This window comes from Delphinus delphis, chromosome 11, assembly GCF_949987515.2.
Source record: "Delphinus delphis chromosome 11, mDelDel1.2, whole genome shotgun sequence".
In the NCBI taxonomy this organism is placed as follows: domain Eukaryota; kingdom Metazoa; phylum Chordata; class Mammalia; order Artiodactyla; family Delphinidae; genus Delphinus; species Delphinus delphis.
In genome coordinates, this window is record NC_082693.1 from 8,414,955 (window position 1) to 8,432,898 (window position 17,944).

General features: G+C 35.0%; 1 protein-coding gene across 2 annotated transcripts; it reads right to left on the bottom strand.

The window, feature by feature from the left end:
- Nucleotides 1–1,424: 1,424 nt before the first annotated feature.
- LOC132434409 (killer cell lectin-like receptor subfamily F member 1) lies at nt 1,425–16,295 on the bottom strand. Of its 2 annotated transcripts, XM_060026075.1 has the most exons (6): nt 16,215–16,295; nt 13,390–13,476; nt 11,604–11,702; nt 7,256–7,425; nt 3,981–4,093; nt 1,425–3,402 (listed from the first exon to the last, which is right to left on the bottom strand). In XM_060026075.1, the coding sequence occupies exons 1-6, from the start codon at nt 16,285–16,287 to the stop codon at nt 3,285–3,287; spliced, it is 660 nt and encodes a 219-aa protein (XP_059882058.1). In that variant the 5' UTR covers nt 16,288–16,295; the 3' UTR covers nt 1,425–3,284. The 2 variants fall into 2 exon arrangements, with proteins under 2 accessions (XP_059882058.1, XP_059882059.1); XM_060026076.1 differs by lacking the exon at nt 11,604–11,702.
- Between the last annotated feature and the right edge of the window lie 1,649 nt (nt 16,296–17,944).

Genomic DNA, 17,944 nt, shown 5'->3' on the forward strand with positions numbered 1-17,944 from the left:
TCATAGCAATCAGGCCCCATGAATCATGAGGTCCTGGCCATGGAGCCCCATGTATCCTTTCAGGCTGCCACTAGAGGGTGACATAGGGTCTTTGAATAAATCATATTTGATTGTTTATAGTAATCTTTTTATATATTAATAAATTAGTTGGGATTTTTTAATCTATGACTGAGGTTGACCTTTATTTCTTTTCTTTATTTATATCCTTTGGGGTTGAGTGTCACAATTTTTTTGATGTATAAAACAATTTGGGATATTTTGCTTCTCAAATAATCTCTGAAAGAGATTGTGGAAGATTTGCTTTACTTTTTTTTGTTTTCCAGGGCCTGGAATTTTGTAGAAAGTTATAATTTATAGATCCAATTTTATTATAGTTAAGAAAACAAAATTTAAGTTTCTTCTTGTATGAAGTTTTGTAAGTTGTGTTTATTTTTCTAGAAAATGTTCTAACTAAATTTTCAAGTTTATTGTCATAACATTGTTTATATTATCCTTTTATCTTTTTAACATGGACAAAATCTGCTGAAATGTACCCTTTTTATTTTTGAGATTGCTTATATGTGTTTCCATCTTTTTATCTTTATCAATCTAAAAGTAGCTTTAACAATTTAATTGGCTTTAAAAAATGCAACTGTATTTCATATCTCTATTTCATGTTCAATTTATTATTTTTGCTCTTAATTTGGTAATTTCTTTCTCCTTTATCTTGGATATAATTTGCTGCTTTTTATATTTTTGTACAAATGTTCAGATCATTGATATTCAGTATGTTCAGAATATGCATTTCTTATTTTTTAAATTTTTAAATTTAATTTAATTTATTTTTTTATACAGCAGGTTCTTATTAGTTATCCATTTTATACATCAGTGTATACATGTCAATCCCAATTGCCCAATTCATCACACCCCCACCCCCATCCCCCGCCGCTTTCCCCCCTTAGTGTCCATACGTTTGTTCTCTACTTCTGTGTCTCATTTTCTGCCCTGCAAACTGGTTCATCTGTACCATTTTTCTAGGTTCCACATATATGTGTTAATATACGATATTTGTTTTTCTCTTTCTGACTTACTTCACTCTATATGACAGTCCCTAGATCCATCCACGTCTCTACAACTGACCCAATTTCGTTCCTTCTTATGGCTAATATTCCATTGTATATATGTACCACATCTTCTTTATCCATTCGTCTGTCGATGGACATTTAGGTTGCTTCCATGACCTGGCTATTGTAAATAGTGCTGCAATGAACATTTGGGTGCATGTATTTTTTTGAATTATGGTTTTCTCTGGGTATATGCCCAGGAGTGGGATTGCTGGATCATATGCATTTCCTATAAGCATATATATTTTTATATATATATATATGCATATATACATGATATATATTTTCCTATAAGCACAACTTTAGATTTGACCTCCAAGTTTTGATATACATTATCACTCAGTTAAAATTATTTTGTAATTATTATTGTGATCTTTAAATATGATCCAGACTATTTTCAAGCAAGTAAATTTTTTCATATTATATTTTTGTTATTTTTTCCTTTTTTTTTGTGGTACGCGGGCCTCTCACTATTGTGGCCTCTCCCGTTGCGGAGCACAGGCTCTGGACGTGCAGGCTCAGCGGCCATGGCTCACGGGCCCAGCCGCTTCGCGGCATGTGGGATCTTCCCAGACCGGGGCACGAACCCGTGTCCCCTGCATCGGGCATGTTCAGGCGGACTCTCAACCACTGTGCCACCAGGGAAGCCCCCTTCAGTTGACTTTTAATGACCTAACAATTACACCTCCATCAGCTGAGTCTTTTTCTTTTGCACCCCATCTCCCTAGCCACGTATCAGCATTTTACTTCTGTGATCTCTTAGAGAAAACTTAATATAATAAGTATTTTTTGAGTAGTTATTATGTAGTAGGTAATTTAAAAGGCACTAAAAATATAAAAACAGATATTGGGTCTTTATGTGATTTATAGTCAAGTGAGGGCAGAGGACATTAATCAAATATTCACTCAAAAGACTTGTATAGGTAAGACCTAAAATGTGGTAAGTACTGGGGAGGGGAATATAATGTCAGAATATTTGACCTTGTCATGGAGCTCAAGGAAAAGCTCTTAAAAACTGAGCAGAGATATAGAGAATATTTGGGAGGTAACCTGATGGAGAAGAGAAGAAGGAGAATTTCAGGTCTAGAGAACAACTTCTGTGAAGGCAATGTGGTGAAATACAGCATGAGTTCCAGAAATTAGTTTAATGGAGTTGTGGTCCTGAGAGTTTGGGTGTTTGGTGTAGGAAGAGACAGAATAAGTAAGGAAAGGTTAAACCTGATAGGGATTTCTAGGCTATGTTATGGAATTTGGTATTATTATAAGGAAGATATTGAGGTATTTTTTAAAGGGAAGATTGCATTGTCAGTATATATTTTTAAAAACATCACAGAATTCAAAGCAGGGAATGATTGAAATGGAAGAAAAGTAAAACAGGAAGATGTTGTTATTGCAGTTATTTAATATTTTAGTACCTTTGTATTAAGATCGTGAAAGGGGTGATGGAGAGAGGAGGACAAGTTTGAGAGAGATTTAATAAAAAAAAAAAGTAAAACTTGGTGATATGAGATGGAAAGGGGATAGCAGCCTAGAGCTGTGTGTGAAAGAGAGGGTTATAACAAGACCACAGCTGGTTTATAGATGGCATAATTGTCTTGTATGGCATGTCCTTTATTGAGATATGGAGTGCTGGAAGATGGTTCCTTTTATGATGAAATTTAATGAATTATTTTTATATGTTGAGTTCGGAGTACCTTTGAGATTGTAGATTTGCTACGTTAAACAGGCAGGACGGTATACAGGTCTAGTGATCAGGGAATGATCTGGACTAGAGATATAACATTGATAGGCATTGCATTGTATGTGGTAGTTGAAATCATGAGAATGTAGGTGATTAGCTAAGGATATCATAGAGGGAAGATGCAGAAAAGATAAAGACTGAAGTTCCAAAAATACTGGCAAAACAAGACGGATGATTGAATAACTACATTGGTCATTCACATGTAAAAATCTATTCATCATAACTACTCATTTTCTAAAACATTTTCTCTATTACCCTTTCCACACTTCTGAGAAATATTACTATACCCACATGAATCATAAATGGACACACACACACACACACACACACACAGCCCTCTAGGACACATGCAACCCTCTGAACTTTCTTATGATCTGAGCTCAAGCTTCATGTGGTGTCTCTCAGTCAGACAAATGGAGACCTATTTTCTGCCGAGTGGATTACAGTTGACAAATCCACTGATGATGTTTCTCACAACTTTCTTCAGTTATCTCAGTATAAGACACCAGGACACATTTCATACTCCTGGTCCGTGGCTTTTTTTTTTTCTTTGAAAACCTATAGAAAGAAAGCAAATGGTTACCTTTACGTCAGCCATGAATATATGCATATGTCAAGAGACTTAAAAGAAAATATTTTTTAATTTTTTGGTGAAAACATAATCATTCAAACAATTTAAATACACAACAGTATGATGGGTAAAGCAATTCTTCCCACTTTTAGCTTTATTTCTCAAAACCTGTCTCCAGAGAAGTTCATTAGAGATAGCTAAAATATTACCTCTGACTTTTTTATCATTTGAAAATTGATCACTGTAAGAAATAAGCAGGAAGTTATGTTTCGTAAACTAAACCTGTGCACTCATAAGAGAGTTTATACTTGCTAATTTACCTTTTAGATAAAAAGACAAAATCAGGCAGTGGGGCAAATCCTGTTTCTCACATAAATCTTCTGAGTGGCTGGAGGGAGATTTCTTTTCTTTCTCAACTTTCTGTGTGAACCATTTTATAGAAATATTTATCAGAGTGTAGGAAATTTATACCCGTTCTATCAGTTCAGGGCCAACAATGTCAAACGTCTCTATCTTGTCACATACAATATGGGATTAAAACCACAAAAAATGCAACAAAACTTACAGCTGGGGGTCAAAAGTGCTATTGTCCACCCAGGTCCATAATTCCTCTCCAGGAGGGATCCTCAAACCAACCCAATAAGAGGCTGAAGCCTGTAGGTTCCGCCATAGGAAACTCTAAAGAGAATAGGAAATGGTACATGAAACAAAGTGATTCTGACAGATGCAAGAAAAATAGCGCAAGTGCACCTTCTACGTGCTTGGCACTGCACTAGAAGCTGGGAATGGACAGGTTAGACATGCTCCATGCTTTCAGATAGATCACAGTGGAGGGAAATTTTACTGCAACTCAGTGGGATGACTGCTAAACAACAATTACGTACAATGTTAGTAGATATCAAAGCTGTGGAGTCCAGCTCCCTGATTTGAGTCCTAGCACTACTATTTACTACTACACATCTTTGCACAGTTATTCAATCTTTTTACTTCTGTATTTTTCCAATCACTAAAATTCAGATTATAATAGTACTATCTCAAAGAGCTATTATTGATTTGTTAATAAATAATAATATTATTAAACACTTCCTGGCACATAATAAATGCTCCTTGCATAAATGTTAATGATTACTACTAAATACAAGTATGAAATAATATCTAGAAGCAAGAGAATACACAGGGAAAGTTACAGAAAGAAAGCAATCTCTGAGCTGATGGGACACATACTGTTCATAGGTTTTTTTGTTTGTTTTTGGTTTTTTTAAAGATTGTTTTGGTGTGGACCATTTTAAAGTCTTTATTGAATTTGTTACAATATTGCTTCTGTTTCGTGCTTTGGTTTTTTGGCCAGGAGGCATGTAAGATCTTAGCTCCCGACCAGGGATCGAACCCACACCCCCTGCATTGGAAGGCAAAGTCTTAACCACTGGACTGCCAGGGAAGGCCCTGTTCATAGGTTGTTTTTGGTTTTTGTGGGGTTTTTTTTGCGGTACACGGGCCTCTCACGGTTGTGGCCTCTCCCGTTGCGGAGCACAGGCTCCGGACGCGCAGGCTCAGCGGCCATGGCTCACGGGCCCAGCCACTCCGCAGCATGTGGGATCTTCCCGGACCGGGGCACGAACCTGTGTCCCCTGCATCGGCAGGCGGACTCTCAACCACTGTGCCACCAGGGAAGCCCCATAGGTTTTTAATATCTCTTTTTGTACAGTGACATAACCCCTGAGCCAAAGTATATGGCCAGCCATAATAAAGGTGACATTTCCCAGCCTCCCTTTTGGCTAAGTGTGACAATGTGACTGACCTAATTTCTGACTAATGGGATAGAATCAAAAAATACTGAAATTCTAATTCAGCATTTAAAGAGTAAGTTCATATCCTTCTACTCATCATTTTCTTCTCCCCTGATGGCTAGACTGTGAACTGTGATTGGTTCTAGTGGTGAACCAATCAGAAACAAGTAGACACAGCACCCTACTGATGGGAGCAGAAATCTCACAGCAGTTTAGACTACAATGTGAGTGACATAACTTATTACGTATATTCTAAGATAGATCTTTCCCCTATTTTAACACTTTGACTTTGGAAACATTGAACAATCTAATGGCTTATGGTAGTTTCATTGGCAGCTTCGTTTTTGCTTTTTAATTGCACTATTTCTTTTAAGGGTACTAATGATACATCTTATCATTGAAAGTGTCTTAGATTCAATGAATAAAGCAAACATCCATTTGTTTCAGCTACAGCAATTCTGGAACTCTGTCACATGCAGCTTAACTCATATGCTAAATGACAAAGCTGTTTGTTGGAAAATAGTCATTAGGCATATAAAAGAGGTGTTTCTCCACTGAATTATCTTTGCACTACGGTCAAAAGAAATCAGTTGACTATATTTGTGTGAGTCTATTTCTGGCCTCTCTATTCAGTTTTGTTGATCTATAACTCTCTTCTTTGCCAATACTACACCATATTTATTAATTTAGGTTTATAGTAAGACTTGAAATTGAGTAGTGTAAGTCTTCCATTCGCTTGCTTTCTTTGGGTTAGTTTGCTCTTTTCATAGGTTTTTTTTTTTTAAGTAGAAGCTTAGAGTAATGATTCTACATTATCTTCTTTTCAAATATAAGCATTTGATGCTATAAATTTCCCTCTAAACTGCTTAAATTGAAACCCATGAATTTTGACATTATATTGTTATTTTCATTCAACTCAAAATATGCTTTAAAAAAATTTGCCCTGATGCTTCCTCTTTGACCCATACATTATCTAGAAGTGTGATGTTTAACTTTCAAACGTGTGGGATATTTCCAAACATCTTTCTGTTTCTAATTTGCACTTTAATTTTGTTATGGTCTGAGACATACCCTGTGTGATATCTGTATTTGTAAATTTTTAGGTCCCAAAATATGATCTGTCTTCATGAAAGTTCCTTGGAAAAAAATGTGTATTCTGCTGTTGTTGGATAGTATTCTGTAAAATCCGTTAGGTGTAATTGGTTGATAGTGTTGTTCAGATTCATTTGTTTATTTATTTATTATCTACTTGTTTTGTCAGTTACTCAGAGAAGAGTGTTGACATCACCAACTATAATTGGGGATTTATCCATTTCCCCTTTCAGTTCTATCAGTGTTTGCCTTGTTGCATTCACGTGTATAATTGATCACCATAATGGGCTTTAAGGGCTAGAGCCCAGGCTCCGCAGCAAGAGAGGCCACCGCAATGAGAGGCCCGTGCGTCGCAAGGAAGAGCAGCCCCTGCTCGCCGCAACTAGAGAAAGCCCACGCGTAGCAACGAAGACCCGACGCAGCCAGAAAATAAAAAATAAATTTATAAAAATAAAATCAATACTGGCCTTATTTAGAAGGTTTAGTGTCCAACCTTCTTGTAGCAAAATTTCAATCTAAATTAAGCCAGAGCTAGAAAAATACTTGTTTTCTTCAACAAAGAGCAAACCTAATGAGAAGGACTATGCTGTATTTCCTTTCCCCCAACATCATCTTTAATTTCAGCTGCCATGCGATCTGATTATAACCTTTGTGAGCAATGGGTTAAACATGGGAGATGAGATAGATATTTTATGTCATACATTTAAAATGAAATCTGGTAAGCAGTGGGGTCCCTTGTAGAGAAGAACTTAGGTATATAATACCAAATGAATTCCTCTTATACCTAGCCAAAAAAAAGCATGAGATAATAATATAGTTCAATGATTCATTCAACCAATAATTGTGTAGTTAATAGCAATGAGGTTTAAAAAATTTATTTCACAGAATTTTTCAAATTTGTAACACAAAGAAGGTATTGCAGTTGTGAAGGATGCTATAATCTCCAAATTTTATATCTCACCATATCAATGAAGTCTTGGATCACCATGAGATGTGAATTTTTCATGACACAGTCATTTTTACTTTCATTCCAAGATTTCTCACTTTTAGCAACCCAGTAACATTTCCCCCCATGTAGCTTCCAGTCTTCAGAGGGGCATGATTTACTAGCAGTAGAAGAGTTGAAACAACCTGGAAGGAAAAAGGATAAGTAATTAAAAGGAACTTGCGACTGTATCCCTAATACTGTGTGTATACTAATTAAAGATTCTCAAAATGTGTTAAATTATGGCCTTAGCTTTCTTTGACAAAAGTAAGTGCTTTCCTCCAGGTGGATTTTGAAAAAAAAATAAAGATTAACAGAATTGCAATATGTGTATATTGTTTCTTTCTCTCTTTCTTGTTTCTTTTTTCTTTCTCCATTTAGTTTAATTCTCTTAAAAATATATTATGCTTTCTATCAGCTAGGCAATGCACGGACACTAGGATAAAGCAATGGACATCCAAGCCTCAGGGAGATAAAAATTTGGAGGAAAAGTAGAAATTAGAGAATTTAATTAGTGTTCTGCCAATGAACCAGACCTTTTGAGAATTATATATCACATTGGAAGAATTTTTCTTGGGAAAAAATTGTGTAATAGATGTCCCCCCAAACTCATGATCTACCCATGTACAAGTGGATCTTGGCATCCAAAAATGTGCTGGTAACAAATAGATCTAATTTATAATATTTGCCAGTAGATTTAGATGATGACACATAGGTATCCTACACATACCAATAATTTATTGTCCCCTAAAATAAATATTCTTTAAAAACACACATATACATACACACAATGACTTGAAGCCATTGAAGAGTAAAAAAAGCAGACAGATTTTGGAGAGTAGCTGACACTTGAAATAAGGTATGACAATTTAGAAATTTCCTGTTTTTACAACTTTTAGCCTAAGACAGACCAATGTTGGTGCCATGTAGAATGAGCAAAATTTTGGTAGACAATTTGAAGTCTCTCTAGTCTGAATAACCAAAGAACAGAATTGGGGGCAACTACAGATGTTGAAAATAAAGAGTAAATTCCATAAAAGAAATAAACAAAAGGTGTGCATCAACTGCTGTGTATAAAAATTTTCTAAGTCCCTGGCTGATGAATGTGGAAGCTAGATTACAGATAAAAATTAAAAAAAAAAAAAGAAAAAAAAACTGACTTGAGATTTAAACTGCTGCCCCCAAAATAGAAATTTAAATGAATCAAACCATACCAAGAAAAATCAACACTTTTTGGAGAAATGTATCAGGATCAGTCAAATTTTAAAAAATCAAATACTTTAAAAAACAAGCCAACATTTTTTAGCAGGAAATACAAACAAGAGATTTGGTCACTGAGGACTTTAGATATTTAAATAATTATATGTATCATAAACAATAATGTTTACATTATTTTAAGAAATAAAAGAATAAATTACAAAATGATCAGATAACAGGAGACTATCACAAGCTAACTGGAGGGTTTGAAACTAAGTCCTTAGGTTTGAAAACTATAATCATTGAAATTAGACTCAGTGAATGAGCCTACAGCTTAGAAACAGGAACAGAGAGAATTTGTGAACCACAAGGTATATCTGAAAACATTGCCAAGAATTCAGCACAAATTGACAATCATGAGGACAAAAATGAGAGGTTAAGTGAAATGGAAGATAGAAAGCAAAGGCCTATCGAACATCTAATTTAAGTCCTAGAAATAAAATACAGAGAAGGTAGACAAAGAATTAGGAATGATGGCTGACTAGTTCTATTAAGTTTTACTTTACATATTTTAAGTTTATTCTATTATTTTATTTATTTTTTATTTTTTGAATTTTATTTATTTTTTTATATAGCAGGTTCTTATTAGTTAACCATTTTATACATATTAGTGTATATATGTCAATCCCAATCTCCCAATTTATCCCACCACCACCCCCCTGGCCACTTTCCCCCCTTGATGTCCATACGTTTGTTCTCTACATCTCTGTGTCTATTTCTGCCCTGCAAACTGGTTCATCTGTACCATTTTTCTAGGTTCCACATATGTGCATTGATATAAGATATTTGTTTTTCTCTTTCTGACTTACTTCACTCTGTATGACAGTCTCTAGATCTATCCAAGTCTCTACAAATGACCCAATTTCATTCCTTTTTATGGCTGAGTAATATTCCATTATATATATGTACCATGTCTTCTTTATCCATTCCTCTGTCGATGGGCATTTAGGTTGCTTCCATGACCTGGCTATTGTAAATAGTGCTGCAATGAACATTGGGCTGCCTGTGTCTTTTTGAATTATGGTTTTCTCTGGGTATATGCCCAATAGTAGGATTACTGGGTCATATGGTAATTCTATTTTTTGTTTTTTAAGAGCCTCCATACTGTTCTTCATAGTGGCTGTAACAATTTACATTCCCACCAACGGTGCAGGAGGGTTCCCTTTTCTCGACACCCTCTCCAGCATTTGTTGTTTGTAGATTGTCTGATGATGCCCATTCTAACTGGTGTGAGATGATATCTCATTGTAGTTTTGATTTGCATTTCTCTAATAATTAGTGATGTTGAGCAGCTTTTCATGTGCCTCTTGGCCATCTGTATGTCTTCTTTGGAGAAACGTCTATTTAGGTCTTCTGCCCATTTTTTGATTGGGTTGTTTGTTTTTTAATATTGAGCAGCATGAGCTGTTTATATATTTTGGAGATTGATCCTCTGTCCTTTGATTCATTTGCAAATATTTTCTCCCAGTCTGAGGGTTGTCTTTTTGTCTTGTTTGTAGTCTGCTTTGCAAAAGCTTTGAAGTTTCATTAGATCCCATTTGTTTATTTTTGTTTTTATTTCCATTACTCTAGGAGGTGGATCAAAAAAGATCTTGCTGTGATTTATGTCAAAGAGTGTTCTTCCTATGTTTTCCTCTAAGAGTTTTATAGTGTCCGGTCTTACATTTAGGTCTTTAATCCATTTTGAGTTTATTTTTGTGTATGGGGTTAGAGAGTGTTCTAATTTCATTCTTTTACCTGTTGCTGTCCAGTTTTCCCAGCACTACTTATTGAAGAGACTGTCTTTTCTCCATTGTATATCCTTGCCTCCTTTGTCATAGATTAGTTGACCATAGGTCAATACAAGCCTTTCTCAAGAAAGAAGAAAAATCTCAAATAAACAATCTAAACTTACACCTAAAGGAACTAGAGAAAGAAGAACAAACAAAACCAAAGTTAGTAGAATGAAAGAAATCATAAAGATCAGAGCAGAAATAAATGAAATAGAAACAAAGAAAACAATAGTGAAGATCAGTAAAACTAAAAGCTGGTTCTTTGAGAAGATAAACAAAATTGATAAACCATTAGCCAGACTCATCAAGAAAAAGAGGGAGAGGACTCAAATCAACAACATATTATTTTATTAAGATGAAACAAATTTAGAGTTGGTATCCTTTCCTGCTGGATTGAAACTAGGATTCTAGGGCCTGTTATAGATAGGATTATCTGTAACAATAGAAGGATTAGAAAACAAGTTAGAATTTAAAGCTAGAGGCTTTATTAAATACCACTGTTACCACCTGTATCAAGGGTACAGGAGTACAGTAATACGCTTTTGTTCTGGGGATAATGTCCCACAGAATTTGCCCTCATAGTCTCACTAGTTAAAAAAAATTAAAGTTTTTAGAATGTGGTCAAGGGGGCTTGGGAACATCAAAATCTATTTTAAAGTTTTAATGAATTCCTAGAATTTGAATGTATCCTATAACATGGACTGGTGAGTCTTTCTAATAGAATTATATATGCATGTTCAAAAAAAGAAAGGTATATCATTTTTCAATATAGAATTAAATTAACAGATTAAAAATAATAAAGAAAACAGCTGGAAAGAAAAAGAAAACACAAAGGACAAATGACTGAGTGTCTTCTCGACTTTAAAAATTAGGTAAATACATTCAGATGAGAAAGCAAGATAAAGGTTACCATTTACAGTTTTTTACATGTAATGACATTAAAAATTGACAAAAAGCTACCTGATATGATCATGAATTTTAAGAATGAATATATTTTGATTACATTCTGTGCCTGCACATGTCCCAAAAGAAGTTAAAAAAAGAAAATGCAATTATTCCAATATAATACCTCTAAATTCATTTACAACTCATTATATAAGCTTATTTTTCTCATTTGTCTTGGATCTTTAAATATTTTTGTCAAGGACTGTAATAGGTCCCTGAAAAACAATGATCTAAACCGTCCCTCTGTAGGGGTAGAGGAATCTCCTCTTTATTCAGATATACCCAAGTAAAATCCACACTACTGTCCATACTTGTTTACTCAGGAATTAGGCAATATAAAATAACATTACCTATTGAGGTGCTTGTTTCAGATTTATTTTGCCCAGTACAGTATTTCTCTTTTGATTCATTATTTACTTTAGTATGTCTTGCAGATTTGAACTGGATAACTAATAAAAGAAGAAACATATTTTCTGTATTAAATACAAAGCAGAAATTCATTGGGTTCTAGAGACTCTGAAGTTCATTAATGTGGAAACTCCATAATAATTTAAATGATTAAAAATTTAGAGGGAAAAACAACATTACTTTTTCCAAGATTTGGACGTTCCTTTGCAAGCATTCTTGTTAACCTTATTAATGCTAACTTTAGGGGAATTGGAAAAATATGACCTGGGACCAGAAGGATACTCACTTTTTTTTTTTCGGAGTTTTCATATTTATTTTAATAAACACAAAATAACCAGCTCTGGATATAAGCCTCATTTGGATAGCTTGTATTTTGTGAGTTCTTATTCACTGTATCAGGTATCACTTGATTCATGGAAAGGGTTTTATGTGTTTTGACTTCAGTTCATGATTCTGTTCCTTTTGAGATTGTGCATGTAAATCGTACACATAGAAGGGTAGGGTGAGCCCAGAGTATTTTTCGACCATGAAGAAGACAGCTGTCTTTCTGATGGCCACTTAACTGAAATTAGTTTTGGTAATTTATAATGTCACAATAGTGTGTATTAGGCAATTAAATCTTTAAAATCTATTGTAGTAACAAACAAATCTGTTTTACTAACAAAAAACTGTTTTGATAACAAATCTATTATCTTATAACAAAAGGAAACATAGCAGAGATGGTTTCTTGTTTTTTGTTTTGGCCCCGCTGCCTGGCATGGTGGGATCTTAGTTCCCTGACCAGGGATTGAACCCGTGCCCTCTGCAGTGGAAGCGTGGAGTCTTAACCACTGGACCACCAGGGAAGTCCTAGCAGAGATGTTTAATGCTAAGTATTTTTGCTTCCTCCCCTCAATGTTAAAGTCCCAATTCAGCCATTGACTAGTTACATTAAACTAGTCAAACCACTTATCACTCTGGGTTTTGGACTGTTCACCTCAACTGGAGGTTTGACCTTGCTGATTTCTAGAGCCCCATTCAGTTCTGAATTCTATGACTCTGCCTACTGACCTCGAATTACTAATGACATTCATAATTACTAATATCATTCACAAGGGCAACATAGGCAGACACGGCCTTTGTCTGTTCTAGAGTTTGGTTTAATCTGGAAATCTGAATTCCTTAGAATATATATATCATCTGGGAGTTTTTCTCCAAGCATTTATTCAATAAAATATTTAAATAATTGTCACATGAAATTGGACTATGTTTAGCTATATCCACAGTATATGAGTATAATTTTAAAATACTTGATTGAATTGATTGATTTTAGACAAATTTCCCATCCATGAATACAAGATTGATGATGATGTCCAGGAGTAACTAATATGGATAAGCTTAAACAGAAATATGCTTCATTATTTAATTTGCTTTCACTGACCGCAGCTTCAGAGAAGATGGTGTATAACTCACAATCAACTGCATTGGGAAATGCATTGTGCATAAAATGCACTTTATGATTTTGGTCATAAAATATAAATCTAATCTCTTTATCAATGAAATGAATCCATAATATGTATTATATCACAATCTGAAGTTCTATGGAAAATCTCTAATTTTAATTGTGTATCAAATTTCATGCTTTTTGTGAAGTTATAATGTATAGGAACCACTTGAACAGCAAACGCAATTACAATAGGTGGTGCTAAAATACTTTGGGATAAATAAATGGTATTGATAATTACTTACCAAAAATGCTCAGCACAATTACTATTACAAGAAGGATGATAATCATTGCACATTCAACTTTCAGGAAAATTCCATGGTGGTGAGAATCTATAAAATTGGATAGATTTCACTAATAAGCCCAGTAAATAATTCCTTAGGTAGTAAGAGGTAGGGAAGGGCTGAATAAACTTTGTCAGTTATGCTCCTGAGTTACTTTCCTTTGAAATATGTAGATCCAGCTTCCTTTTACACACACACACACACACACACACACACACACACACACACACAGCATATTTGGTCCCCTGGTTTGTGAAAAGGGGGACCTAGAAAACTGTGAATAGATGTAAATTTTTCCTTGTTGATTTACCATACATATTCCTCAGTATTAATCTTAACTATAATTTACTCTCTGTATCCCTAAGTTTTTATATAAGACTGTGAAATTCTCCAGTCTCTAATAAGCTTACTGACAACACTCACTTATTTGGATTGATCCGTTCTTTCATGCCTCCTCCTTTATACAGTACACCTATTTCCTGTGACATGTAATTGTAATTGCATAAAATCATACATTTTAAAATAAAAGTAATTTTAGGGATAATCTTGTCCAACATTCGCATATTAAAAATGGGGATTTCAAGTCCACAGTCACACAGTTACTTGATAGCAGAGCTGAGACTGTACCTTGGGTGTCTTGACTACCAAAATTAGTACGGGGTTCACTATCTACTCTATCTCTTGTACTTGAAAGATAAATAAATCATAAAAAGAAACTGGCATTTTTAGCTTTGGGTTGATAGTTAAAACCAATAGGCTCTTATCCCAAATAGTTACAGTATATCAATTCCACTAGATATGTGATATATACACACACACATACAATATACTGAGAGTGCACTACTATAACTGATGTTGAAGTATAACCAATTACAAAACCAAGTGTCGAGACATTAACCTGAGTGTTTATTTAGTGGAATCCTATTATAGAGTGTTTTGTCCACATTATTATTGTTATTAAGTAAAGCATCTTTAGTGAGAATTTATTAATTCTCAAAGCACTAAAAGAAATCCATGTATTTTCTTTTATTAGGCAAAACAATGCAAAGTATACCAGTCAAGGCCATCACCAGAAGAATGTGATAATATCCCAACACGCATTTCTAGTGTGAAGAACTGGGGTTACAGACTTAAAAAGCTGGAGAATAAAGCATCAGAGTTCATGAAAGGACTAATATAAGGGGTACTAGGTCATTCTTTTAGGCCCCTGAAGTAAAGTTTATAAAGGCATGAATTTCTGAATCTTAGCCTGGGATATTCTCAGTGGAATCATACTTTGTTACTGAGATTTCACTCAGTGTCATGGTGATAGCCCTCTTTGTTTTGTATCTTGGAGAACTGATGAACCTACAATATTTAAAGTGTTTAGTACAAATGAAATCCATTTATTTAGTCATCCATTTATTCATCCGCCTACCCAGCATCTATCGATTGCCTGCTATGTACTTAGTACTGTGTGAGGTGCTGGGTATACAAAGATTAAGAGATTAGGGAGAGTGTTTCAACACATACGAGGCTCTGAAATGGAAAAGAATATGGTAATTTTAAAGAGCAAGAGAAAGCCAACAACCAGAGCAAAATAAGTGAAATTTACCGAGTTAGAAGAGAAAGGCCAGGGATAATTGTGTAGGACTCTGTAGGACATTACAATCCAATGTATCAAATAGTTCTTTCCCTCTTCAATGATATGACACATGAGAACAGAAGTTGCGTTCATCCACAACAGAGACATGCAGTGAAAGAGTAATATGATATTTGACTTCTGGTCATAAGCATGACTGCAGGTAGATAATTTAATTTTTATATATTCATATTTCTTCATTTTTAAGATTAGAATATTGGACTGGACAGCATTAAAGATGTTGTCCCAAAATCTTTAAACCAGGAAAAGAGTAATGCTCTTTCCAAACAGAAGAAATTAAATCCTGGAATGTAGAATCAAAAATACTGGTTTTGTTGCTTGAACTGAGTTAAAATAACCTCTAGAAAAATGGACCAATTATATGAGATTTGGGGGGATGGGGGGAGTAAGAGTAAGGTTCTAGTCCATGTTATTTTTCAAACGAAGTTCTGTTAACGCGTATAAAATGAAAGCTCCCAGTCTACTGAGAAAATAAAGCAGAAAAGCCTCTATTCCGCAAGTTAAGAGAGATAATATTTAAACACAGAAAATAACAGACTCTTGCAACTGGAGAAAGCAACTCACCAGATCCACCTGAACACTGCAAACACATAAATATAGAAGAAAAAATACATTCTTGGGAAATAATAGGAAAGCAAAACATCAGATCCACTCCACAAGGACAAAGCACCATGAGGAGACTTTAAGTTATTTAAACATTTTTATAAACTTTACAATATAAAAATTCTTACCCTAGAGAAGAGAATATAAATGCAACATGGACATTTCCCTAAGGCTTCATGTATAAATACACTGGATTTGAAAATCTATTATTTCTGAGGTGGTTTGTGTTTAAGGTTACAATCTTATCTTTAGCTGTGTGCCTATCTATTCATGTTCCAAACATATTCTATTACTCAGATAGTCGTTAATTCTAAACTTCTATGAAAACCAAAAGCAAAGTTCTACATATTAAGACTAAAGTTACAATTAACTTTATAACACTTGGTGTCATTAAAAACATTCACCCTTATTCTTGCATTCAGTAACTTTTGCTTTGAATCCAGTCTCCTAATTCCGGTAAGACAAGTACAGACACAGGACAGAAATAAGGGAGATTAAAAACAAAACTTTAATTTTAATAAGAGGTCTAAATCCAACTTACCAGATCTCTGACGTGAAGATGAATGTTCTGAAGATGAATGTTTGATATCAGCATAGATTATATCTCCAGCCATTGCATATATTAAAAAGAGAGAAAAGTCACATGTAGTAGTCTGCTGAAGGAGTTCCGTATTTTTGCAAACTTCCTGTAAGTGAGATAAATTGAGATGGATGATTTCCTTCCCCTCTCCAGAGTTTGGTGGGTTTCCCCAGTGAATAAAAGATAAGAGCAATGTGTTCAGCCTTATGAATCAAGGCAATAGATTTTTGAACACGTGCATGATATGGAAGAAAACTACTATCCATGCAGTATTTTCTTGCTCTTCAGTTAGTTTTCTGCCTACATTTGGAATAATTTTAACTTTTAGTAATACTACAGAAGATATTGCCTCACTTTCCTCTATAAACCACTTGCTCTTTTAGCTAAGAAATATTCTCTGGCAGAAGCTCTTTGACCTCCAGCATTTTCTCCAAAGTGGAATAGCAATTTAGAAGGGAGGACAAGAAAAAAAGAGGGTTTTTAATATGAATGTAATAGAAAGAATTGATAGACTCCTCATCTTGAAATGCACTGTAATTAATTAGGTAATACTTTAAAAATACCCTTAAAGCTATTCCTTCTCATCTATGCTTTATAATATTAACATCAAAGTAAGTTGAGGCATAGATTATGCAGTGGATTTCCAAACTGCAAAATAATCTATATGAGACAGAAATAACCCTATGTCAAAATAATTCAAGGTTCTGTCATAAAAGAAAATGAATCTCATTTTTAAATGAGGTTCACAGAAATTTAGCACTGAATGCAATGTATTAAGCATAGATTTTAATCTCCCATTTCTTCTAAAACTCCACTAAATTTATATTAAAGGAATAAAAATGTATAAGTTCAAAACAATTTAAAAAGTGAATGGGTTCTAACAGATGAAAAAATTCAGTGAATTCCTGGAAAATGGAGAGTAGATGGAGTTGTGATATTTGATGGGACAAAGCAAAAGAAAGTGAAGCCTAGAATATTTAAAGGTAAATAACTGAGGAGATAGCCCAGCTACCCATGAAACCCTCATAACACTCAGAGCTCAGAAATGGCAGGTATGAAAAATGACAGGAGACCTTAGCTGATAGCCAATAGGGTTGATTTCCTCAAGCTCCACCCAAATGCACTGCATACAATTATTTAAACTGTAGTCATCTCTCCCAGACCCCAGTCCAAGTAATTTAACCTACATTCATCAAATAGCTAGAGAACATATCTTGGCTTCTTGACATGTAGGGGTCTCTCAGTATAAAGACTAACCCCACAAGGCTTCTGACCTTGAAGGTCAGCCTTGAACACCAACCTCTGTCTCCTAACACCACTTTGACACTCCCTCTTTTCTGGGCTGTTATAACACTTTATATGTTGTTCTGCATTTTTTTTTTTTTTTCTGTACGCGGGCCTCTCGCTGTTGTGGCCTCTCCCGTTGCGGAGCACAGGCTCCGGAGCGCAGGCTCAGCGGCCATGGCTCACGGGCCCAGCCGCTCCGCGGCATGTGGGATCTTCCCGGACCGGGGCACGAACCCGTGTCCCCTGCATCGGCAGGCGGACTCTCAACCACTGCGCCACCAGGGAAGCCCTGTTCTGCATTTTATGTATGAAAAACTGACTTTGAGAAGTTATATGCAGATGGTTTGCGTAACCATTTTCAGAGTGAGGATTTGAACTCATCACAAACTGAATCCAAAGCCTAG

Coding starts and splice junctions, on each gene's coding strand:
- LOC132434409 (XM_060026075.1), bottom strand. CDS start 16,287: ATGGCTGGAGATATAATCTATGCTGATATCAAACATTCATCTTCAGAA. Junction 13,477..16,214: donor ATCTTCACGTCAGAGATCTG/GTAAGTTGGATT, acceptor CCAATTTTATAG/ATTCTCACCACCATGGAATT. Junction 3,403..3,980: donor AGCACTTTTGACCCCCAGCT/GTAAGTTTTGTT, acceptor TTCTTTCTATAG/GTTTTCAAAGAAAAAAAAAA.